Raw genomic sequence first — 27,316 nt, forward strand, 5'->3', positions numbered from 1 at the left:
TGAGATTATATTCTCTCTTAATTCCTCTTCTGCCCCTCTCACATATATTGTTTCTGTGTTGGTGGTCAATGTTGGGCCTTTCTACAAGTATTGCTGGTTTATACAAATTTGGGACTGAACATCTTTGGACATACAGAACTTAATACACTCAGAACCAAGAGGATCACCTCAGTAGACTACATTCTCCGTCCACTACAACTTAAATACCACAAATTCCCAGTACCCCCCTTCGTTTTTTATTCTCTTTATTTTTCTTTCTCTCTTTTTCCTTTTTAATTATCTTTTTTTTTTTTTCTGTTCTTTGGGATTTTTGGCATATTGTTTTTTACTACATTGTTTTAAAATTTGTTTTTCACCTTAGTGGTCCTTTTGTTTTATTTGGTTCTGGTCTTTGTTTTCTTTTTCGGGTCTCTGACCTCGTTAGAATCATCTAGGGTGAAATTTACTTAGGTCATGGTTGATTTTCTTGACTCAGCTCACTCATACAGCCAGTCTGCACTGAGCAAAATGACTAGAAGGAAGAATTCACCACAAAAGAAAGAACTGGAAACAGTACTCTTTGCCATAGAGCTATAGAATATGATTCGATGTCAGAAAGCCAATTTAGAAGCACAATTATAAAGCTACTGGTGGCTCTGGAAAAAAGCATAAAGGACTCTAGAGACTTTGTTACTGCAGAAATTAGATCTAATCAGGCCAAAATTAAAAATAGATTAAATGAGATGCAATCCAAACTGGATGTCCTAACGAATAGGGTTAATGAGGTGGAAGAAAGAGTGAGCGACATAGAAGACAAGTTGATGGAACGGAAGGAAGCAGAGGAAAAAAGAGAAAAACTACTAAGAGCTCATGAGGAAAGGCTTAGGGAAATAAATGATAGTCTCAGAAGGAAGAATCTACATATAATTGGTGTTCCAGAATCACCAAGAAAGACAGAGGGCCAGAAAATGTATTTAAACAAGTCATAGCTGAGACTTCCCTACTTTGGGGAGGGAAACAGGCATTCAGATCCAGGAAATAGATTCCCCCCATAAAATCAATAAAAAACACTCAACACCTCGACATTTAATAGTGAAACTTGCAAATTCCAAAGATAAAAAGAGGATCCTTAAGGCAGCAAGAGACAAGAAATCTCTAACTCTTATGGGGAGAACTATTAGATTAACAGCAGACCTCTCCACAGAGACCTGGCAGGCCAAAAAGGGCTGGCAGGATATAGTCAGGGTCCTAAATGAGAAGAACCTGTAGCCAAGAATACTTTATCCAGCAAGGCTCTCATTCAGAATAGAAGAGATAAAGAGCTTCCAAGATAGGCAGAAACTGAAAGAATATGTGACCACCAAGCCAGCTCTGCAAGAAATATTAAGGAGGATTCTGTAACAGAAAGAAGAAGTCCAAGGGAACAATCCACAAAAACAGGGACTGAATAGGTATCATGAGGACACTAAATTCACACCTCTCAATAGTAACTCTGAACGTGAATGTGCTTAATGACCCCATCAAAAGGCGCAGGGTTTCAGACTGGATAAAAAAGCAAGACCCATCTATTTGCTGTCTACAAGAGACTCATTTTAAACCTAAGCCTGAAAATAAAAGGTTGGAGAACCATTTACCATTCAAATGGTCCTCAAAAGAAAGCCAGGGTAGCCTTCCTTATATCAGATAAATTAAAGTTTATCCCGAAGACTGTACTGAGACATGAAGAGGGGCACCATATCATACCTAAAGGATCTATCCAACAATAGGACCTAACAATCATCAATATTTATACCTTGAATGTTGGAGCTGCCAAGTATATCAGTCAATTAATAGCGAAAGTTAAGACATTCTTAGATAATAATACACATGTACTTGGTGACTTGAATGTAGCGCTTTCTGCAATCGACAGATCTTCTAAGCAAAACACCTCCAAAGAAATAAGAGCTTTCAGTCATACACTGGACCAGACAGATTTCACAGATATTTACAGAACTTTACATCCAAACGCAACTGAATACACATTCTTCTCAAGTGCACATGGAACTTTCTCCAGAATAGACCACATACTGGGACACAAATCAGGTCTTAATTGATACCAAAAGATTGGGATCATCCCCTGCATATTCTCAGGCCATAAAGCTTTGAAATTAGAACTAAATTACAAGAAGAAGTTTGGAAGGATTTCAAGCACGTGGAGGTTAAGGACCATCCTGCTAAAAGATGACAGGGTCAACCAGGAAATTAGAGAAGAATTAAAAAGATTCATGGAAACTAATGAGAATAAAGATACAACTGTTCAGAATCTTTGGGATGCCGCAAAAGCAGTCCTGAGGGTGAAATAGATCGCAATACAAGCATTCATCGAAAAACTAAAAGAACTCCAATACACAAGCTAACCTTGCACCTAAAGGAGCTGGAGAAAAAACAGCAAATAGATCTTACACCCAGCATAAGAAGAGAGTTAATAAATATTTGAGCAGAACTCAATGAAATACAGACCAGAAGAACTGTGGAACAGTTCAACAAAACCAGGAGTTAGTTCTTTGAAAGAATTAATAAGATAGATAAACCATTAGCCAGCCTTATTAAAAAGAAGAGAGAAAAGTCTCAAAGTAATAAAATCATGAATGAGAAAGGACAGATCACCACGAATACCAAAGAAATACAAATGATCTTAAAAACTTATTATGAGCAGCTTTACGCCAATAAATTAGGCAATCTAGAAGAAATGGACGCATTTCTGGAAAACCACAAACTACCGAAACTGGAACAGGAAGAGATAGAAAACCTGAACAGGCAATAACCAGGGAGGAAATTGCAGCAGTCATCAAAAACCCCCCAAAACAACAGTCCAGGGCCAGATGGCTTCTCAGGGGAATTCTGTCAAACATTTAAAAAAGAAACCATACCTATTCTACTAAGGTGTTTGGCAAGATAGAAAGAGACAGAATACTTCCAAACTTGTTCTATGAGGCCAGCATCACCTTAATTACAAAACCAGACAAAGACCCCACCAAAAAGGAGAATTATAGACCAATATCCCTGATGAACATGGATGGAAAAATTCTCAACAAGAAACTAACCAATAGGATCCAACAATACATTAAGAAAATTATTCACCATGACCAAGTAGGATTTATCCCCGGGACACAAGGCTGGTTCAACACTCGTAAAACAATCTGTGTGATTCATCATATCAGCAAGAGAAAAACCAAGAACCATATGATCCTCTCATTAGATGCAGAGAAAGCATTTGACAAAATACAGCATCCATTCCTGATCAAAACTCTTCAGAGTGTAGGGTTAGAGGGAACATTCCTTGACATCTTAAAAGGCATCTACGAAAAGCCCACAGCAAATATCATTCTCAATGGGGAAGCACTGGGAGCCTTTCCCCTAAGATCAGGAACAAGACAGGGATGTCCACTCTCACCACTGCTATTCAACATAGTACTGGAAGTCCTAGCCTCAGCAATCAGACAACAAAAAGACATTAAAGGCATTCGAATTGGCAAAGAAGTCAAACTCTCCCTCTTCGCTGATGACATGATACTCTACATAGAAAACCCAAAAGCCTCCACCCCAAGATTGCTAGAACTCATATAGCTATTCGGCAGTGTGGCAGGATACAAAATCAATGCCCAGAAGTCAGTGGCATTTCTATACCCTAACAATGAGACTGAAGAAAGAGAAATTAAGGAGTCAGTCCCATTTACAATTACACTCAAATGCATAAGATACCTAGGAATAAACCTCATCAAAGAGGTAAAGGATCTATACCCTAAAAATTACAGAACACTTCTGAATGAAATTGTGGAAGACACAAAGAGATGGAAAAATATTCCGTGCTCATCATTTGGAAGAATGAATATGGTGAAAATGTCAATGTTACCCAGGACAATTTACACATTTCATGCAATCCCTATCAAAATACCATGGACCCTCTTCAGATATTTGGAACAAATTATCTTAAGATTGGTTTGGAATCACACCATCTCCAGAGACAATGCCAAGAACACACTGTATCTGCAGATGAACAGCCTGAGAGCCGAGGACACGGCCGTGTATTACTGTGCAAGTGACACAGTGAGGCGACCTCAGTGTGAGCCCAGAACAAACCTCCGTGTAGAAGGGGATCAGGACCACCAGGGCATGCACACTCATCACTTCTGTCTTGAAGGCCCAGGAGCAAGTGCAGATGGAAGTTCTGGGCATGTTTTCTGTCAGGGCCTGGGTTTCCTCTACATCGAGCAGTTTCCCCCAGGGAGCCTCTATTTTTTGGATTATATTTTTATTGCAGTTCAATTTGGCAACATATATCACCCAGTGCTCAGGGGGCCTCTGTTCACACCAGATTCTGTGTGTACCAATGCAGTGTCTCACTTGATAATTTGTTTCATGGAAAAAAAAAAAAACTATTCTTATATGCACACACACACAAAAAAAGATTGGTGTGGAATCATAAAAGATCCCGAATAGTCAGGGGGAATATTAAAAAAGAAAACCGTAGCTGGGGTTATCACAATGCCAGATTTCAAGTTGTACTACAAAGCTGTGGTCATGTGTGGTACTGGCACAAAAACAGACACATAGACCAATGAAACAGAATAGAGAATTCAGAAGTGGACCCACAACTTTATGGCCAACTAATGTTTGACAAATCAGGAAAGACTATCCACGGGAAAAAAGACAGTCTCTTCAATAAATGGTTCTGGGAAAATTGGACATCCACATGCAGAAGAATGAAACTGGACCATTCTGTTACACCATACACAAAGATAAAGTCAAAGTGGATGAAAGATCTAAATGTGAGGCAAGATTCCATCAAAGTCCTAGAGGAGAACATAGGTAACACCCTTTTTGAACTTGGCCACAGTAACTTCTTGAAGAAATATCCATGAAGGCAAGAGAAACAAAAGCAAAAATGAACTATCGGGACTTCATCAAGATGAGAAGCTTTTGCACAGCAAAAGATACAGTCAACAAAACTAAAAGACAACATACAGAATGGGAGAAGATATTTGCAAATGATGTATAAGCTAAAGGGCTAGTTTCCAAGATCTATAAAGAACTTATAAAACTGAACACCAAAGAAACAAACATTCCAATCCTGAAGTTGGCAAAAGACATGAATAGAAATCTCACACAGGAAGACTTAGACATGGCCAAGAAGCACAGGAGAAAATTCTCCACATCACTGGCCCTGAGGAAAATACAACCAAAACCACAATGAGATACCACCTCACACCAGTGAGAATGGGGCAAAGTAACAAGGCAGGAAACCACAAATGTTGGAGAGGATGTGGAGAAAGGGGAACCCTCTTGCACTGTTGGTGGGAATGTGAACTGGTGCAGCCACTCTGGAAAACTGTGTGGAGGTTCCTCAAAGAGTTAAAAATAGATCTACCCTATGACCCAGCAATTGCACTGCTGGGGATTTACCCCAAAGATACAGATGCAGTGAAACGTGGGGACCCCTGCACCCCGATGTTTCTAGCAGCACTGTCCACAATAGCCAAACTGTGGAAGGAGCCTCAGTGTCTATCCAAAGATGAATGAATAAAGAAGATGTGGACAATGGAATATTACTCAGCCATTAGAAATGACAAATACACAAATACCCACCATTTGCTTCAACGTGGATGGAACTGGAGGGTATTATGCTGAGTGAAGTAAGTCAATCGGAGAAGGACAAACATTGTATGTTCTCATTCATTTGGGGAATATAAATAATAGTGAAAATAATTATAAGGGAAGGGAGAAGAAATGTGTGGGAAATATCAGAAAGGGAGACAGAACATGAAGACGCCTAACTCTGGGAAATGAACTAGGGGCAGTGGAAGGGGAGGAGGGTAGGGGGTGGGGGTGAATGGGTGACAGGCACTGAGGGGGGCACTTGACGGCATGAGCCCTGGGTGTTATTCTGTATGTTGGCAAGCATTGAATACCAATAAAAAATAAATTTATTACAAAAAAAAAGCTGTGGTCTGTGTATACAATGGAATATTACTCAGCCATTAGAAACGACAAATACGCACTATTTGTTTCAATGTGGATGGAACTGGAGAGTATTATGCTGAGTGAAATAAGTCAGTCGGAGAAGGGCAAACATTATATGGTCTCATTCATTTTGGGAATATAAAAAATAGTGAAAGGGAATAAAGGGGAAAGGAGAGAAAATGAGTAGGAAATATCAGAGAGGGAGACGAAACATGAGAGACTCCTAACTCTGGGAAGGGAACAAGGGGTTGTGGAAAGGGAAGTGGGCAGGGGGTGGGGGTTACTGGGTGTCAGGACTGAGGGGGACACATGATGGGATGAGCACTGGGTGTTATGCTATATGTTGGTAAAGTGAAATCCAATAAAAAAATATATATATATATAAAGAATCTTAAAAAAAGAGATGTGGTCTATGTATACAATGGACTATTACTGAGCCATTAGAAAAGATAAATACTCTCCATTTGCTTCAGTGTGGATGGAACTGGAGGGGATTATTCTGAGTGAAATAAGTCAATCGGATAAGGAAAACATATGGTTTTATTCATTTGGGGAATATAAAAAATAGCGAAACGGAATAAAGGGGAAAGGAGAAAAAAATGAGTGGGAAATATCAGAAAGGGAGACAGAACATGAGAGACTCCTAACTCTGGAAAATGAACTAGGGGTGGTAGAAAGGGAGGTGGGTGGGGGTTGGGGGTGACTGGGTGACAGGCACTGAGGGGGGCACTTGATGGGATGAGCACTGGGTGTTATTCTATATGTAGGCAAATTGAACACCAATAAAATATAAATTTATAAAAAAAAAAGAAAAAATATAAATACTCTCCTTTTGCTTCAGTGTGGATGGAACTGGAGGGTATTCCAGTGGAGTAAGTCAGTTGGAAAAGGAAAACATGGTCTTACTCATTTGGAGAATATAAAAAATAGTGAAAGGGAATAAAGGGGAAGGAGAGAAAATGAGTGAAAACATCAGTGAGGGTGACAACATGAGAGACACCTAACTCTGAGAAACGAGCAGGGGGTTGTAGAAAAGGAGGTGGGTGGTGGGTTGTGGTGACTGGGTGACCGGCACTGAGGGGGCCACTTGACGAGATAAGCACTGGGTATTATGCAGTATGTTGGCAAATTGAACTCCAATTAAAAAATTAAAAAAACAAACAAAAAAACAATGGTATTCAGCAACACCTCTGACCTGGAGGGAGTTTTAGGTATTCCTCTGCCATTTGGTGGACCTTCTAGGGTAGTGAATGGGTTTCCATCAATTTTAGTCTAGTTGTCCTTGTATCTGCAGCTTTTTTCTGTGTCCTACGGCTGGCAAATCTTGAGGGACCAAATTGGTCCCTCAGTACTCTGTCTCCCCACTGCACAGCATTTGGAGTCAGGTTCCTGTCATGACCATGTTTCTGTCTCTCCTACCCCTCTCTGTATGGTTCCTCTGTTGTTTGTTGTTCAGTCAGCCCTCAGTTGTTTGTCAGGAGGAAGTGCTCCATATGTAGGTGTACTTTTGGTGTGTTTGTGGGAGGAGGGAAGTTCAGAGTCATCCTATACCACCATCTTGGATGCCTCTCCCCTTTAGTTTTTTTTTTTTTAATAATAAATTTATTTTTTATTGGTGTTCAATTTGCCAACATACAGAATAACACCCAGTGCTCATCCCGTCAAGTGCCCCCCTCAGTGCCTGTCACCCAGTCACCCCCAACCCCCGCCCTCCTCCCCTTCCACCACCCCTAATTCGTTTCCCAGAGTTAGGAGTCTTCATGTTCTGTCTCCCTTTCTGATATTTCCTACCCATTTCTTCTCCCTTCCCTTCTATTCCCTTTCACTATTATTTATATTCCCCAAATGAATGACAACATATAATGTTTGTCCATCTCCGATTGACTTATTTCACTCAGCATAATACCCTCCAGTTCCATCCACGTTGAAGCAAATGGTGGGTATTTGTCATTTCTAATGGCTGAGGAATATTCCATTGTATACATAAACCACATCTTCTTTATCCATTCATCTTTCAGTGGACACCGAGGCTCCTTCCACAGTTTGGCTATTGTGGACATTGCTGCTAAAAACATCGGGGTGCAGGTGTCCCGGCGTTTCATTGCATCTGCATCTTTGGGGTAAATCCCCAGCAGTGCAATGCTGGGCTGTAGGGCAGGTCTATTTTTAACTCTTTGAGGAACCTCCACACAGTTTTCCAGAGTGGCTGCACCAGTTCACATTCCCACCAACAGTGTAAGAGGGTTCCCTTTTCTCCGCATCCTCTCCAATATTTGTGGTTTCCTGCCTTAATTTTCCCCATTCTCACTGGTGTGAGGTGGTATCATTGTGGTTTTGATTTGTATCTCCCTGATGGCAAGTGATGCGGAGCATTTTCTCACGTGCGTGTTGGCCATGTCCATGTCTTCCTCTGTGAGATTTCTGTTCATGTCTTTTTCCCATTTCATGATTGGATTGTTTCTTTGGTGTTGAGTTTAATAAGTTCTTTATAGATCTTGGAAACTAGCCCTTTATCTGATATGTCATTTGCAAATATCTTCTCCCATTCTGTAGGTCTTTTAGTTTTGTTGACTGTATCCTTTGCTGTGCAAAAGCTTCTTATTTATATAGATGATCATTATTTGCAAACAGTTTTATCTCCTGTCAAATTTTTTTTTTTTTAAGAGTTATTTATGTATTCATGAGAGACACAGAGAGGAGATACAGGCAGAGGAAGAAGCAGGCTCCCTGCAGGGAGCCCATTGTGGGATTCTATCTCAGATCCTGGGATCACATGCTGAGCGGATGGCAGATGCTCAACTGCTGAGCTACCCAGGCATCCCAGTCCTGTCAATTCTTGTATCTTGTATTTTCTTCGCAACACATTAATAGTGTCTGTTCTGGCCAGGCCTTTAGTCTGAAGAGAAAGCATCAGCAGTGAGAGCAGGTTTCCTGGATTTGTTCTTCTGAGAGGGTTACACCTGAAATTCCTCCATTAAGTGTGATGGGTTTTGTTATAGGTTCTGGGTATGTGGCCTTTATTGAGTTAAGACAGTTCTATTCCTGTTTTTCCAAGAGTCTTTAGTCATGAATATTAAACTTTATCATATATTCTTCTCTGTGAGATAATCCTATACTTTTTCTTTTTTGTTCTATTTCTACATTGATAGATTTTGTGATAGTGAATCATCTTTGAATTCCTGAATAATGATTCTCTTATTAATGATTAATGAATTAATGATTCTCTTATTAAAGTAGTAAAAACTTCTTTTTTAAAAAAAATAAGCTCTATGCTTAATGTAGGGCTCGTGCGAACTCACGACCCTGAGATCGAGAGTCACATGATCAACAAACTGAGCCAGTCAGGTGCCCCTAGGTTAGCTGTTTTTAATTTAGGATTTTTCATTTTTATGTCATTTATTACTGCTTCTTATCTGGTTTAGAAGCAAATTTATATTAGCTTTATAATTCATTTAGTTCTTTAAAGCTTCGTCCCAGTCCTAAGGGTTTGGGGGGATTCATGAGAACATCTTTGATTACCATTTCAATTTCTTTAATGATTATTGAACTACTTGAATATACTGTCTGTGTTTTCTTATTCATAGATCATTTAAAATAGAGTAATTTTTTCTTTATAGCCAATGATATTTAAATTTTGAATATACATTTTATGTGTGTGTGTGTATACACACACATTCTAAAGAGCTTTTTTCTGTTCTTAAGGATTCTTTTAATTTAACTTTTGTTAACATACAGTGCAATATTGGTTTCAGGAGTAGAATTCAGTGATTCATTACTTACATACAACACCCAGTGCTCATCACGAGTGCCCTTTTTAATACCCATCACCCTTCTATAGAGCCCATCCCCAACTCCTTTCATCAGTCCTCAGTTTATTCTCTATCATTAAGTCTCTTATGGCTTGTTTCCCCTCTCTCCTTTTTTTCTTTTCCCCCTTCCCATATGCTCATCTGTTTTGCTTCATAAGAGTGAGATCATATGATATTTGTCTTTCTCTGATTTATTTCACTCAGCATAATGCACTCTGGCTCCATTTATGTGGCTGCAAATGACAAGGTTTCATTCTTTTTGATTACTGAGTAATACTCCATTGTGTATGTATACCATATCTTCTTTATCTGTTCATCAGTCGATGGACATTCGGGCCCTCTCCATGGTTTGGCTGTTGTTGATAATGCTGCTATAAACACTGGAGTATATCTATCCCTTTGAATCTGTATTTTTATATCCTTTGGTCAAATACCTAATAGTGCAATTGCTGGATCAGAGTAGTTCTGTTTTTAACTTTTTGAGGAACCTCCATACTGTTCTCCAGAGTGGTTGCACCAGTTTGCATTCCCACCAACAGTGTAGCAGGGTTCCCCTTTCTCTGCATCCTCATCAACACCTGTTGTTTCTTGTTTTGTTAATTTTAGCCATTCTGACAGGTGTGAGGTGGTATTGTGTTGTGGTTTTGATTTGTATTTCCCTGATGGTGAGTGACGTTGAGCATCTTTTCATGAGGCTGTTAGCTGTCTGGATGTGTTTTTTTGTGGAAATGTGTCTATTCATGTCTTCTGCCCATTTCTTAACTGGATTATTTGGTTTTTTGGGTGTTGAGTTTGGTAAGTTAAAGGGCTTTTTTAAACTGCATATTTGAATGGAGTCGTAAATCCAGAATTTTGGGATAGCTGCTCAAGTATTTTTTGTTAACTCTCATAACTTAAACTTATTAAATATTCTTCTAGTAGATGAGATAGATGGCCAGAGTTGGCTGGAACAGCATGTGGTTCATCAATACTGGACAGCCAGATCCTCAAGATTTCCTCATAGTTTACATTTGTACTCCAATTTAGCCGCTGTCTGGTAAGAAGCTAAGTTTTTCACTTAATGTGTTAATTGGAGAAACTTTGATTTTTTAATATTTGCTGTTGATTTGTGGTTTATATCAAATACTTCCCTGAAATTTAAACTTGTTTTTTTTTAACAATTCTAATTGAACATAGTTTTCAGTTATTTATTTTAAAAATGAAGTTATTATTTAATTATAGTCTGGTTTTTTTTATTTATTTTCAAAGCTAATGGATTGGTATGAATTAGCCCATTTGATTTCTGTTTTAATGCACTTATTGCAAAAGTACAGTTACTATTTTTCTAAAACAGTGCATAGTTTTAAACACTTGGTTAAATCAATAATGAATATAATAATTGGAATTGTTCTGAAAATACTTATGAAAGAATTATAATTGACATGTAGAAATGAGTATGGAGGGCATTTAAAGCATGTTTTTTGTTTATTGATTACTGGTTAAATTACCACCTAATGCATATGTTACTAAACATAATTTTACTTCATGAGAAACGTTTACATTAACATTTGATGTTTGCTATCTAATAGGGACCAACACTTGTATAGCAGTGACCCGTTATATGTTCCAGATGACAGAGTTTTTGTTACTGAGACACAGGTTATTCGGGAAACCTTATGGTAAGACCTATTAAACTAATTAATAGTGTAGAAGACTTTGTTACTGAGAAGCAGAATTTTGGTTTTTTAAGGAAAAGTATTCATGGTTTTTTTCACATTCATACTAGAAACAGGCCATTAGGTTTAACCCAAAACTGTTTCTAGGAGGCACCTAAGTGTAAATGGGGGGACTCAGGAAACCCAAACTTCAAATTTGATTGTGGAGATTGTGGGAATTTGATATGTTTTTTTTTTTTTTATCTTAAATCATTTAGTATGCTATTTAATTAGATTAAACCGTCTTTTTTTAATTACTGAGTTCAAAGAAAGGCTCCTAGTTTGCTGCTAACTGCTCTTAATAGGCAGAGTATGTCAGTGAGATCCTGTTTCTTCTACCTGGAAACCAGGAACCTAAGAATTTAGATTGTGGAAAAAAAAAAGAATTTAGATTGTGTTCCCATAAAAATGAAAATGAGAAATGCAGCATGTAGTGCTGATACTACTGAGATTTTCAGGTTTTGATCCTCTGCCACAAAGTATAATATTGACATTCTTAAAAATGGGAAGACTTATTTAGGCCATCACACAGATGAGGAAATGCTTTGACAACGCTGTCTTGACTTCTAAGATGATGTTGAAATATCTTGAGTCTTATGGTAATCAGATAAAAAGATTGATGCCTTCTGTTTTCTAATTATCTGCTCTCTTTGCCCCAAACCCCCAATTCTGAATCTTTCATTAAAATTTTTTAAGCAGTGTTTGCAATGACAAGGATGGAGCTCGAGTGTATTAGGCTAAGTGAGTAAGTCAGTCAGAGAAAGACAAATACCATATGATGTCATTCATTTGGGGAAATTTAGGAAACAAAACAGATGAATGTGTGGGAAGTGAGAAAATAAGAGAAGGAGAAAGGGGGAGGCAAACCAAAAGAATTCTTAACAGTAGAGAACAAACAGGATTGATGGAGGGATGTGGGTGGGGATGGGCTAATAAGGAAGGCACTTGTTATGATGAGTGCTGGTTATTATATGCAAGTAATGAATCACTAAATTTTACTCCTGAAACCAATATTATACTATATGTCAGCTAATTAAAATTTAAATAAAAATTTAGAAGAAAATATTTTTTTAGGCATTACTGTAATGAATATTTTTGTAGGCTTATCTCTTTTATTTCATTTTAGGTTACTTTCAGGGGTGAAAAAGCTCTTTATATTTCAGTTGATAGATGGAAAAGTAACTGTGAGAAACAGTGTTACAGTAACTCATTTGACACATGTAAGTTATTTGTATTTATTGTAATTAAAATTAAATAATAGGATTTAAATCTTTTTTTTAAGATTTTTAAAATTTATTTATTCATGAGAGACAGAGAGAGAGAGGGGCAGAGACATAGGCAGAGAGGAGAGAGAGACAGAGACACAGGCAGAGAGAGAAGCAGGCTCCATGCAGGGAGCCTGACGTGGGACTTGATCCCCGGTCTCCAGGATTATGCCCTGGGCTGAAGGCGGCACTAAACCACTGAGCCACCCGGGCTGCCCAAATAATAGAGTTTATGTAAACCATAGTTCTGTAACTTTAAACCATTTTGCAGTATCAAAATTAATTATTAAATGTACTTGAGATCCAAAAGGCAAAATTAAATTGTGCATGTTTACAGTGCTAGAGAATTCTTTAATAGTTTGTTATATTCACATTTAGTTTCAATTTATGTTTTCTCCTTTTTATTTCTGTCAATTCTGTATTGGGAAGCTGTGTACTATAAATTTTTTATTTGTAGTACATTTACTTACATTATATGTGTTTTTAAAAAGTGTAAGCCACAATTCTGTATTCTGTAGAAATTAATGCTTACATTGTTATTCATTTTGTTATTCATTGTTGTCTACTAAGCACACTGTTTAAAACAGTGACCCAAAAAAACCAGTCGTGAAATAAATATTTTAGTGAACGAATATGTATTTGAATGTTTATTAAGGACTTCAAATGTTTGCGGTTTGCTTCTATTATAGAGTTGTTTACGATCAGTGCTAGAACAAATAGCAGCATATGGCCAGGTTGTATTTCGACTCCAAGAGTTCATCGATGAAGTCATGGGGCATAGCTCCGAAGGCATGTTACCTGGAAATGGTTCTCTTCCCAAGAAGTTGACTGAAGCTCCCTTTAGGACATACCAGGCTTTCATGTGGGCCCTATACAAATACTTCATTAGTTTCAAAAAGGAACTTACAGACATTGAGAAGTACATCATCAATAATGGTATTTAAATATCCTTCCTTTTTACTTCTAAGACACATAAGTCATATTTAGAATGCCATCTAGGTTATTAAATTATTACAAAGTTTGTAAATTCTATGACAAGTAATATTCATGATCATTTTAAATCATTTTAAATTTGTATTAAACCATTCATTCTCTAAAAATCCAAATAGTACAGAAAGTTTACAGTGAAAATTATTCTTCCTGTGCAAGTTCTCTAGCCAAGTACTCAGTTCCCTTCCCCAGAGACAACCAAGTCATAGGTTTCTTTTGCATTCTTCCAGAAATAATATATATTTTTTGAGATTTTATTTATTTATCATGAGAGACACAGAGAGAGAGACAGAGACACAGGGAGAGGGAGAAGCAGGCTCCATGTAGGGAGCCCGATGTGGGACTCCATCCTGGGATTCCAAGATCATGCCCTGGGCTGAAGGCAGGCTCTCAACCACTGAGCCACCCAGGCATCCCCAGAAATAATTTAAATACATGCAAGCAATACATATTCATATATACATACCTACTAGTCTGTTAACTTCTCCCTTCAAATTATTATTTTTTCTTTTTTTTAGATTTTTTTTTTAATTTATTTATTCATGAGAGACACAGAGAGAGAGGCAGAGACCTAGGCAGAGGGAGAAGCAGGCTCCATGCAGGGAGCCCGATGTAGAACTCGATCAGGGACTCCAGGATCATGCCCTGGGCATGAAGGCAGACGCTCAACCACTGAGCCACCCAGGCGTCCCTCTCTTCAAATTGTTTCCTAATTTGGGTTTTGAGGATTATACCATACAAAAATGTGAAGAGCTTCCTCATTCTTTTTTACAAATTGAGTATTTAGTTGTGTGAATATACATTTAGGTTGTTTCTGATCTGCTATTGTCAATAGTGCTATAGTGATAACTGCTTACTTAATATGAAGCAAGCTATAGTATAAATTTTTTTTTTAAGATTTTATTTATTCATGAGAGACAGAGAGGCAGAGACATAGGCAGAGGGAGAAGCAGACTTCCCACAGGGACCCTAATGCAGAACTCAATCCCAGTACCACGGGATCATACCTGAGCCAAAGGCAAATAAATGCTCAACTACTGAGCCAAAGGCAAATAAATGCTCAACTACTGAGGCATCCCTGTAGCATAAATTCTTAATGGAATTCCTAGGTTAAAGAGAATGTGATGGCATATGTGATTTTGATACGTATTCCACATGGTTGCCTGCAATGTATGATTACCCTTGCCAACAGTGTGTTGTTAAACGAGCAATATATATGAGTATCTGTGTCCTCACAGTCTTGTTAACAGTGTGTTATCAACAGTGTGTTATCAAACAGATTTAAAATGGTAACCAGCATTTTTAGCTTCCCCCCCCACCCTCTACTTTTATTTTCAACTACTGCAAAAATATAGTACCCAGACATCCCAGGTTCCCATCACCCAACTTCCTCCAATAATTCCCACCTTACCATAATAATGGTATATAATAATTATAATAATTATAATAATTATAATATGATATGATAATTATATATATGATATGTATATGATAATTATATATATTATATATATATGATAATTATAATAATTATCAAAACTAGGAAATTGACATTGGAACAATACATTTATTGTTCTGCAGACCTGGCATGAGTTTCAGCAGTTTTGCAGGCACTTGCTATTTTGTGGGGAAGGGAGTGGTATCTTCGTGTATAGTTCTGTGACACTTTATCACATGTGACAAATATCACATATATTTGTAAATCCACTTCCATCTTCAGGATACAGAGCTCTTCCATCTCCATGAAAAAACTTATTCTTGCTCCCCTTCGTAGGAACCATCTCCTCATTAATATAATAGCCCACTGAAGTCTTTTTTATTTGCCCAGTGTAGTTTTAATTTGTATTCTTTTGTTATAATTGAGGTTGAATATCTCTATATATTTAGGAATCACTTTTATTTCCTTTCCTTTCCCTTGAACTGTGAGTTCCTTTATATATTATTTATCTTCTGAGTTTTCTTTCTTTAGAGAAATTAGCTCCTTATGATGGGAGATTAAAATCCACCACGCCCGGGCAGCCCCAGTGGCTCAGCGGTTTAGTGCCGCCTTCGGCCCAGGGTGTGATCCTGGGGTCCCAGGATTGAGTCCCACGTCGGGCTCCCTGCATGGAACCTGCTTCTCCCTCTGCCTGTGCCTCTGCCTCTCTGTGTGTCTCTCATGAATAGATTAAAAAAGAAAATCTTAAAAAAAATAAAGTGCTTTCTTTAAAAAAAAAAAAAAAATCCACCATGCCCTAGTTTGCCATGTCTTTCCATAAGTGACTTAGCATTTATATCCTTTTCTGAATGCAGATATTCTTCCTTGCTAAAGGGTTTGATTTTTTGATATTTTGCAGACACTACAATAACTCTTGCAATAGTGGTGGACAAGTTGTCACCTCGACTGGCTCAACTCAAAGTTCTTCACAAAGTATTTAGTACTGGAGTAGCAGAAGTTCCACCTGACACTCGAAATGTTGTTCGGGCATCTCATCTGCTCAACACCCTGTACAAGGCCATTCTTGAATATGACAATGTTGGAGAAGCCTCTGAGCAAACTGTATGTAAGACCTTTATCCTAAGTTGTGTGACTCCCTTCTGTTCAGCCAAAGTAGTGGTAGATAGCCTGTCATAGCTCTTTGTAAAAATACTGCTTAAATCATGGTGTGTCATACAGTTGTTCAGAGTTTTGTTTTGTTTTGTTTTGTTTTAAAGATTTATTCATGAGAGACACAGAGAGAGAGATAGGCAGAGACACAGGCAGAAGGAGAAGCAGGCTCTATGCAGGGAGCCTGATGTGGGACTCAATCCCGGGACTCCAAGATCACGCCCTGGGCCAAAGGCAGGTGCTAAACCACTGAGCCACCCAGACCCAGACGTCCCTGTTCAGAGTTTTTAAATAAGCTTCTAAAATCAGCGCTACAGGAAACTGGCTTCTTGGCTTTAATCACAGAGATTATGGGGAGGATGCGGCAAGGAGAAAGCAAAACGTAAAAAGCAAGATGTGAAAAACATCTAGCTGACTTATATAGATATTTGCAATTACTCTTCAATAAAAATACAGATTATATAAGGTATCTAGAGTAGTCAAATTCATAGAAACAAAACAGAATGGTGGTTGCCACAAACTGGGAAGGGAGAAGCGGGAAGATGTTTAATGGGTGCAGAGTTTCAGTTCCGCAGCATACCCAAGAAAAACATTCACAACAATATGAATATATTTAACACTACTGAACTGTACACTTAAAAATGCTTAAGACAGGGGCACCTGAGTAGCAGTTGATTATCTGCCTTCAGCTCAGGTCATGAGCCCTGGGTTGGGCTCCCTACTCAGGGGAGTCTGCTTCTCCTTTTCCCTCTGCCTCCCACCTTGTCCTTGCTCTGTCTCTCTAGTGCTCTCTCTCTCTCAAATAAATAAAGCCTTTCAAAAATGCCTAAGATAGTATTTTTTGTGTTACATGTTTTAATTTAAAATTTTTTTAATTTAAAATTTTAATACATACCATTTTAAAATTTTTTTAAATTTTAAAAAATACAACTTAAAAAAATACAAATCTAACGGAAACTATAGTTTAGAAAGCTGCAGATTTCTTTGGATACACATTTTAGGTGTTGTTTCCTAGTACGTTGATGTAACTTTGTTTTCTCACCATTTTGGTCCTGCAGTTCAGTATAAAAGTTTTATTTCTTTCAGCTATGCAATTTTTTTCCTACTGGGAAGTATAGTAGAATGAAATCATTTCTTCATTCTTTTTTTTTTTTTTTTAAGATTTTTATTTATTTATTCATGAGAGACACAGAGACAGAGGCAGAAACATAGGTAGAGGGAGAAACAGGCTCCCTGCAGGGAGCCTGAAGTGGGACTCAATTCCGGAACTCCAGAATCATGCCCTGAGCCGAACGCGGAGCCACCCAGGCATCCCTCATTTCTTCATTCTTAATGGACATTTTGCTAATATGTTTTAGATAGGGTAGCTGTTCCTCAGTTTGTACTATCCAACTTAAGACTGCTCTTGTAACCCTCTTGTAACTTTAATTCCCAAGAGAGTCCTGGTATGGACTACAGATGATATGGTCATCTTATCTTTAGGTGAGTTTTCATAAGGATTTTTATAAAGTATGTTTTAGATTTTTAATTTCTTAATTTCTGTCAAAAAGCAGAAATCCCATCACTTTTTAAAAGGTATTTCAGAGGGGTGCCTGGGTGGTTTAGTTGGTTAAGCATGTGACTTGATTTCAGCTCAGATCATGATCTCAAGATCATGAGATCAAGCCCCACGTTGAGCTCTATGCTGGGTGTGGAGGTAGCTAAAGATTCTCTCTCCCCTCTCTCCCTGGACCCACCCTTGTGTGTGCACTCTCTTTCCCTTTCTAGAAAAGAAAAAGAAAAGTATTAGAAATATTTAAACTTCATTTTATCCAGGGACAAGGAAGTTCTGAGAATTGACTGTACACTCTGCCCTCAGGTCTCGCTTCTGTTCTCTCTCTGGGTTGAAACAGTACGACCCTACCTGCAGATTGTGGATGAGTGGATCGTGCATGGACATCTATGTGACGGTGCTAGGGAGTTCATCATCCAAAGGTCAGGTCCTCCACACAGCTCGGGAGATGTGGGGAAATGCTTGCACCTCTTTTCTCTCACAGGAAAATCATACACTTTTGTTGGTTCAGGTGATGCTGAGGGAGACTAGTGCAAGTGACAGAGCTATGTTTTTATCATAAACAAGTTCTTTTGCATTTTTGTAGATGTTAGGTACCCAAAAAAAGTTCCAAGTTTTATGTAAATTTATACCTTTTCTTAGCAAATTCTGTTTTTTAAATGATAGTGCTTATGATTGGCTGATACTGTAAAAGGCACATTGCTTCCCATAAAATGAATTTAGGTAATATCAAATGGCTTCAATTAATTCCCATTATAAATTATCTGTAGGATAAAAGATATGAAAATATTACAGAATATGCCTCTAATATGGTATTTATCCAAATTAGCTAGGGGTTTCTTTGATTACCCTCCTTCATATAATATTTAATAAAGCAAGGAAAATCATAAGTCACTTGTTACGATTTCCCTCAGTTAATTGATTTTTCTGAACAGAATCATACACACTGCTATATACAACTCTCTTAACTCAGTTTTAAATTAATGCACTCTGTTTAGATGTATGATTTTTATGGATAGCTATCCATTTAACTCATCAAGAAGGAGAGCATTAAGTTCTTACAGCTCTGAAAAGGTAACCTTGTTTATGCAGTGCTCATATAAATAAGCAGAACTTCTCTAACTAAGTCACGTCTGTCATTTTGTTTTTTCATTGATCTTGCATGATAATTTTGCGAAAATAGGATTCTGGCTGTTCTTAGAGGGTGATGAGTGACTGACCATTGCATTCCAATTTAAGAAACTTTCTAGTTAGTTAAATTTTACCTATGCCATTAAGAGTATTTATCTACTTTTCTATGTTAAACTGAAGTCGGATAAACCTCTGCCCCATTTTGTGCTTCATTTTACTAATAATTGATAAAACTGTTTTGGAATGTCTGGAAAACATGCCTAAGCTAGAATAGATATACTCTTGTTTTTAAGGCTGAAAAGTTGAAATTTAAAATTCTTTTGAATCTCTATAGAAACAAAAACGTTCCGGTAAATCACAGAGATTTTTGGTATGCCACTTATACACTATACAGCGTATCGGAAAAGACAGAAAATGAAGAAAAAATGAGTGATAATGCTAGTGCAAGTTCTGGAAGTGACCAGGGGCCCTCCAGCAGGCAGCATACCATGGTGTCCTTCCTCAAACCTGTCCTTAAGCAGATAATTATGGCTGGCAAGTCAATGCAGCTGCTGAAGAACCTGCAGTGTGTGGAGAGCACCACATGCCAGGACACAGCCAGAGGTAGCAGTTTCCTTCTTCATATATCTTTCAGCATTCAGGCAGCTCTTCTCTCTTCACTCTTGTCATCCTGAGATAGATATGTAATTATTTTGTAGTTTGAAAATTATCAAAGCCTTTTACTTTTGTGGAAATTACCACTTTGATCAAATTACTACTCCTGATTGAAGAATATCCTCAATGGAAATTTTCAGCATTGTGTTTCTAATTTTCTTCCATTTCTTAATACAGTGTAGCATTTAGCTGTTGAAAACCATAAATATAAACCCCGGTGGATAGGAATTTGCTGGTTTAGTGGTTCAGACATGATCATAGATCTTGAGAAAATCTTGATATATTTATGGCCTTTTTTTTTTTTTTTTTTATAATTTAAGTAATGAAATACTTCAGGTTTTATCAACTGACTTAAAAAGACTTGAAAGTATGTATGTGACCTTAATTGTTTGTAAATTATCTTAGTTTTACATTTCTTTGTATTATTGTACTTAAGTAATATTTCACTTTGTGGAACATTTCCTTTTTAACTCAATAATAAAATGTAATGAGCTTCTAGGGTCACTGTCAGAAGTGTTTTCCCCAAAGAAATTATGACTCCAATTAGTATTATCATAGTGCTATCCACTATGGTGGTTAACTTAACTGTTAAGCATCCAGCTTATGGTATTGCTCTTTCAGAAAAAATTAGCTTCTGCTTTGAATGTTTCTGAGCTTTGCGGTTGTCTAATAGAATATAAAATTATTTAGTTCTACCATACTGTAGAAGTAAAGAAACAGGGATAGACTCTCATAAGCCAAAGGAAAAATACCAAGCTATATTAAGATAAAACTATTTAGGGCCCCTAGGTGGCTCAGTTGGTTAAGAATCTGCCTTTGGCTCAGGTCCTGGAATCCCAGATCCCAGAGTCCTGGAATCGAGTCCTGCATTGGGTTTCCTGCTCCGTGGGGAGTCTGCCTCCCTCACTCTGTCTCATGAATAAATAAATAAAATGTTTAAAAAAAAAAGGATAGAACTATTTAGTATTTCTTAATGTTACTATCATTTACCAGAACATAGTTCACCATACATCTTTCTTCATGTTTCAGATGCAGAAAGAAAAAGCTTGTATACCCTGTTTCTGGAATCTGTACAGTCACGCCTTCGACATGGAGAAGATTCTACTACACAGGTCTTCACTGAGCAGCAGGCAACCAAAGAGAACCTAATTAAGATGCAGTCCATTGCTGAAAGGCATCTGGAACTGGATGATGTTCACGATCCACTGCTGGCAATTAACTTTGCAAGGTGATACATACCTGCAAGATTTTGGATGATTTAAATAGAATCTGTGCAATATTTAGTAACCATTTATTTCTGCAAGGTGGGGCTTTCCACCCTTAAAAACCTTTGTAGCTCATCTTTTCTAATGACTGAAATGCAAAAGGACATTGTATTCAGTTTGGCCTCCTTGTTTATGAAAGTCCACAGGCTTTTCGATGTGCCCTATATCCATGGGGAGTTGCCATCACTCATACAGAAGATACTTCTGAACGTCTGGGTCATGTGCAGGCATCAGACACAAACACACACACACATACCCTGCTTAAAATGCATCTTGACCCTTATGTATTTTTAGCACCCTGTTGTCTAATGGCCATTTTTCACTGCCTGCGGCCCAGTGATTAAAAAGATCTACTCAGTACTTGACCCTTAAGGAAGAAGGGTTGAAATGGCTAAAAAACTGTTTTTGTGTAAAGAATATTTTGGGGGGAAGTTTCTTTCTGTAATATTTGGTAACTTTAAAGGTAAAAATGGGACTCTGGAGTTTTGATTAAGGGAATTCTGTTGACAACAGCTCATAAAAAGAGATTCACATTTTTATCTTAAAGGTTATATTTGGAACAGAGTGACTTTCATGAGAAGTTTGCTGGTGGAGATATTTGTGTGGATAGATCATCAGAATCTGTGACATGCCAGACTTTTGAGTTAACGCTGAGATCTTGCCTCTATCCTCATATTGATAAGCAATATCTAGAGTGCTGTGGAAACCTCATGCGAACTCTAAAAAAGGATTACAGGTATTAAGGGAGTAGTTTTGTGTTGGAAATAGGTTATTGTACTTTAAAACAGTTGAAATTATTTTGAAATCTGTATTTCAAGTTAATAGAGTAACTAACGGGTACGTGATAAACAGTTTTCTTCTGAGAGAATCAACTATCAGTGTTTCATACCATTATATTGCAAAATTTAATTCTTTGTATCTGAGACTCTGTCCTGAAAGAAATACAGAAAAAGCTTGTTGCACAAAAATGCCCATCAGAAAGTTTGCTGTCAGAGAGAAGAACATGAAATTACTTAGTAATGGATGATTAGTTCTTTAAATAATGGTACATCCATAAATATGATATAGCCGTATAAACTATGGCATATCCATGTCAAATATAAACTTTGTTTCATACAAATTATGTTTGTTCAGGGATGCCTGAGTGGCTCAGTGGTTGAGTGTCTGCCTTTGGCTTAGGTCATGATCCTAGAGTCTCAAGATCAAGTCCCACATTGGGCTCCCCACAGAGAGCCTGCTTCTCCATCTGCCTCTGTCTCTGCCTCTCTTTGTGTGTCTTAAATAAATAAATAAAATCTTTAAAAAAGAATTATGTTTGTCCAGAGTTTGAAATAATATAAAATGTTCTTAAAGCTTAAAATGCAGGATATATAATATGATGGGAAGTATATTTTTTTAATGCATAGAAAAAAGAGCTAGAAAGAAATACCCCAAGAATTAACAGTAGAAATTCACTATGAATAGCAGGATTTGGACTAACTTCAGTTTGTTACAGTTTTTTGACTTTTCCCATCTTTCTACAATGTAATAGGAAAGTAATTTATTTCTTTCTATTAAAAACAAACATATACTATTTTTGTTACTTAAAAAGTCTTTAAAAGGTGTTAACATTTCTATTTTTTGTAAATGTAGGTTTTGTAAACCTGTTTTAAAATTAGTAGTGTACAAAGCCTGGTCCTAATCCAGAATTCAGTCTCAGGAGTGCAAGATCTTTGTGTGCTTATTTTCTGTTTAGGTTGGTTGAATACTTACAAGCCATGAGAAATTTTTTCTTAATGGAAGGTGGAGATACCATGTATGACTTCTACACATCAATTTTTGATAAAATAAGAGAAAAGGAGACCTGGCAGAATGTGTCTTTCCTTAATGTGCAGCTTCAAGAAGCAGTAGGACAACGTTATCCTGAAGATAGTTTACGGTAAAACATAAGACCTGTTAGTCTAAATAATATAAAATAATCCATGTGCAACACTTCTGCTGTGAATTCTTAGGTATGTTATTTAATCCTCACGCTATGAATTTTATGAATATTATTTTTCATATTAGAAAACTGAGGCAGAAGGTAGCTAAATGACTTGCCCACTAAGAAGGAGACGATGAGATGGAGCCAGGTAGGCTGTCAGTCTGGTGGCCTACACTCACAGGCCTGAAGTCCTTGTCCTCCAGCCAGCTGTGCTTGGCCTCCTTACACAGGAGTCTTAGGTGATGTTCTGAGACCTGCCGACGCCCGAGCTCCAGGCATCACAGACTTTCCAGCCAGCTGTGCTTGGCCTCCTTACACAGGAGTCTTTGGTGATGTTCTGAGACCTGCCGACGCCTGAGCTTCAGGCATCACAGACTTTCACTTCCACCACAGGCTGTTGGTCAAACCTAGTCACGGGTCAGCCTGCGTTCAGGGTTGGGAAATGGTTTCTACCACTTAATAGACAGTTGCATGTTTTCAAACTGTTATGGCAACCCTGGTGGTCTAGTGGTTAAGATTCGGCTCTCTCTTACCCTCAACTGTAGATCTGATCAAGCCTGTCTCAGTGCCTCTTGGTCTGTCTGCTGAACGTTCAGCTCACCCAGGTCTGTGGGTTGGTACCACCAAATCTTTGTGAATCTAATACACTGCTTGGTAGTCTTTTTTCTCTTCCACATCCCTGCTCGGTTCTCTTACTTAGCTTCTTTTCTTCGCATCCTCAGAGGTCCTTCACGAATAGCAGTCATAATAATTAACATTACATGTCATTTCCTCATAGCCGTGCTAGATTACCAAGCTACTACTTAGTAGATTATTCTAATTTCTTTTATTTTTGTGTCATTCTTTTTTATTACCTTTAATTCCTCCATAAAAACAATTTTCGTGAGTTATGTGCCCAGCAACCCCCATGGAAAACAGGGAAAGTTGTTTTTCACTATTAGCAGAAACTCATAAATTTGTTATATTTAAAGTCACAGTCTATTGCAGCTTTTCTTTTTTTGTTGCTCAGACTCCCATTTTTTACCCAAAGGCACCCCTTCATATGACCCTAGTAATCTGAGAGAGTATCTTTACTTTCAGAGCTAATTGGATGTGCAGGCTGGTCCTGTGCACCTCCTGCCTTAGGCTTGTGCACCTCTCCCAGAAGCACTGGGCCCATCTATTTGGTAGCTTAAAAACACCTTTATCTGGGTGCCAGAGTATTCATCAGTATTGGATTGTTAGTACTTCTGGGGTTTTTCAGTGGACAGAGCGATGAAATATGTAGGAAGAAAAAAACTAATCATAATTTCATATTGATATTTCCAATTTATATTAAAGATTAGTTTTCAACTCTTTGGTTTTCCTTTGTACTTCGTCTCTTGAGTGCTTACTAACACATTGACGTAACGAATGGTTTTTTAATTCTATAATAAGTAATAGTTCCAAAGTAATAATAGCCCACTGAGAGCTTAAATTAAGGTTTGTGATTCTTTTCTTCCTGTACTGTCATCAGAATACTGTATTTCAAGGCCACTTGGAATAATTCTTCATATGATTATGCCACCAGCTTAATATAGGGTCAAGTTCTCAAGTTCATTTGTTTTCATTTATTTCCTACTTTTAGGAATTGCTTTGTTTTTTTCTTGATTGGCTTTTGTTTCTTAATTATGTAAACAGCTGTATATGTCTTAAGTTAAAATCACTGGTACAGTGCACTTCTAGGGAGAACTGTCTTCTAGTCCTGTTCCCACCCTTTTTCTCCCTTTCCTTTAAGTAACTGTTTTTATTAGATTTTGTTTTATCCTTCAGGTATTTATTTTTTGGAATCAAAAACATGTGTCTGTATTCCATTTCCTCATTGCCTACTATACAAAAGGTAGCATGCATTGCCCACTCTGGCATCTGGTTTATTTTTCTTCTGTTACTAATGTGTCTCACATACACTCCATTTATAAGCTAGAGAGCTTGTCCTTACTCCTTTACAGCTGTCTGGCTTTCCACTGTATTCTGTCATTTGTCCTGTTGGTGGGCATTTGGGTTTCTGTTCTGCTGTACGTATATGCAATGACTAACAAGTCTTGTACATCTTGCTTCATATTTTTGCCAGTGTAACTTTGGAGTATATTCCTAGAATGGAATTGCTGGGTAAAAGGGTAAATGTGTGTGCAATTCTGCTAGCTATTCCAAATTTCTCTTCATATGGGCTGTATTTTTTCTGATTCCCACCAGCAATATGTAGAGTAGCTTTCTCCACAGCCTCTCCAACAGACTATGCTGCCAGAGTTTTGGAATTTTGCTGATCTGATGAGAAATGGTATCTCCGTATAGTTTTAATTTACATTTTTCTAATTATGAGTGACTTTTATCATTTTTCCGTATATTTATTTGTAATTTTTTTTAAAGATTTTATTTATTTATTCATGAGAGACACAGAGAGAGAGAGAGAGAGAGAGAGAGAGAAAGGCAGAGACACAGGCAGAGGGAGAAGCAGGCCCCATGCAAGGAGCCTGATGTGGGACTCGATCCCTGGGACTCCAGGATCACACCCTGGGCCAAAGGCACGTGCTAAACCATTGAGCCACCCAGGGATCCCCTGTTTGTAATTTTTTTAAACAAAAACTGTATATATCTTTTCCCACCATTTCTGTTAGTATCAGATTATTGGTCTCTAATTCTCTCCATTTTTAGAAACATATTACATATGTTTCCCAAATGACATTTGTCTTTTCATTCTGCTTACATTTATAATAATTTTTTTATTATTGTTTTGTCAGGTAGATTTTTTTTAGTTTTATTATTTATCAGTCTTTTCCTACTTTTAGATTTTGAGTTGAGAGGATAAGTTTTACTTTTTCCAGATTACAAAGAAAATCACCCATCTTTTCTCCTAATACTTAGATTTTTTTACATTTAGATATTGATCCATTTGGAATTTATCCCCCTAAACACATGAGAAATAGGTCTAGTTTTATCTTTTTCCAAATGATTAATTTGTTCCCATCAGTTATTAAAAAAAATCCATCTTTCCTACATTTATTTGACATGCCCTTTATCATTAAATTTTCATATGTACTTGAGTATCTTTCTAGATTTTCCATTCTGTTTCTTTGTTCTATTTAATCATGTGCTAATAGCATCCTGTTTTAATAATAAAGGCTTTCCTGGCTATTCTTGTTTGCTTGTTTTCCCAAATGTACTTTATCATCAACTTGTCTAGCTCCACCAAAACAAAATATTTGATGGTATTTTTATATCAAATATAAAGAGATTGCATTCTAGTCATAGATTAACTCAGGAGGAATGAGCCACCTGGGGGACCTCTTTTGCTATGGCTTCCAAGCTTCCATGTGTTCTAGGCAGCTGTCTGCCTCCTCAGGCTTGCTGAGTCTCCTTCTCAATTCCAGCGTCATTGCCAGTGCTACTCCCCTGCCCTGCACAGTGCCTCTGTCTTACAACTCTCACACATCACTGCTACTCTTTCTATAATCTCCCTTGGGCCCCTTGCTTTCCACATGTCCTTGGCATAGCTTCTTTCTCTACTGCCTCAGCACTCCTGCCAGGGGCAATTCCAGTCCCTCTTAATGGTTTCAGCAATGCCTTATGACCTGCAGATCAGTACCTTTAGCTCAAGTGTCTGCTTGTGACTCCACTCAAATGTCTGGTGTCCAAAACGGAGCACTTCATTGTCTCATCCCAAATCATCTCTTGTCTCTTCTAGTTGAGCACCATTGTTCATTCCAGTGCCCAAAGGAAGTGTGTGGCTTGCTCTAGATTCCTTCCTCTTTCCTAAAACTCCTACAGCTTCCTAATTGTTCAGTCCTGCCTCTTAGATAACGTTCCCCCTTACCTCTGGGTGCTCACTCAAGAGCTCCTCTCTGACACCTCCTGACTATCTGTGTCTAAGCTTCACTCCCTTCCATTTAACCCCAACAGGGTCACCAGAGTGACTACAGTAAACCAGCAGTTCCCTCCACCAGTTATGTTCAGTCTCCTTATTGGTGCCTCATAACAGATGGGCTGAGCTTCTCATAAGAGGGCAAGCTTTTACTACCTGGCTCATTTCCTAACCCCATTTCTAGTTACATGTACCCATATAGACACATCATGTTCTCTCTCCTACCTCTCTCCATACACTACCATGTATGTATCTCCAATACATTTCAGGGATTTAGAATATTTCTGGTTTGCCAAAGAGCTGTATACTCTCCCTGCTTCACAGCTTCCTCCAGTTATGAGCTCTTCCATTTGCATGGCTTGGCAGTGGCCTGTTCTACGTAGTCCTGCTTGGCCTGGATTGGTGTAGCACCCTGACCCTGTGTCTGCTCTGGATTTGCTCTGGGCTATGAGCCTGTAGAAGGGAAGGGATTGACTTTCCTTTCACATGCTTGGCATGGTGACTGTCAAGGTATCCAGTAAGTGCCTACTAAGTACTTAGTGGATGCACA

General features: G+C 37.9%; 1 protein-coding gene across 15 annotated transcripts in view; it reads left to right on the forward strand.

Annotated features, from left to right (window-relative positions):
* Nucleotides 1-27,316, forward strand: part of TUBGCP5 (tubulin gamma complex component 5) — a 96,500-nt gene that overhangs the window by 16,735 nt on the left and 52,449 nt on the right. For 5 of the 15 annotated variants that reach the window (XR_012016023.1, XM_072795206.1, XM_072795152.1 and 2 more), the window contains 10 exons: nt 10,707-10,824; nt 11,357-11,446; nt 12,609-12,702; nt 13,437-13,683; nt 16,074-16,276; nt 18,183-18,298; nt 19,342-19,613; nt 20,691-20,889; nt 21,474-21,662; nt 22,662-22,844. Coding sequence is in view for 13 of the 15 variants with exons in the window: in XM_072795206.1 (XP_072651307.1) it covers nt 10,707-10,824; nt 11,357-11,446; nt 12,609-12,702; nt 13,437-13,683; nt 16,074-16,276; nt 18,183-18,298; nt 19,342-19,613; nt 20,691-20,889; nt 21,474-21,662; nt 22,662-22,844 (1,711 nt within the window). In the remaining 2 variants the exon portion in view is untranslated. The remainder of the gene's footprint in view (nt 1-10,706; nt 10,825-11,356; nt 11,447-12,608; nt 12,703-13,436; nt 13,684-16,073; nt 16,277-18,182; nt 18,299-19,341; nt 19,614-20,690; nt 20,890-21,473; nt 21,663-22,661; nt 22,845-27,316) is intronic. The other 10 variants (XR_012016024.1, XM_072795158.1, XM_072795194.1 and 7 more) reach the window with 7 other exon arrangements.

The sequence above is a fragment of the Canis lupus genome, chromosome 2, assembly GCF_048164855.1.
Source record: "Canis lupus baileyi chromosome 2, mCanLup2.hap1, whole genome shotgun sequence".
In the NCBI taxonomy this organism is placed as follows: domain Eukaryota; kingdom Metazoa; phylum Chordata; class Mammalia; order Carnivora; family Canidae; genus Canis; species Canis lupus.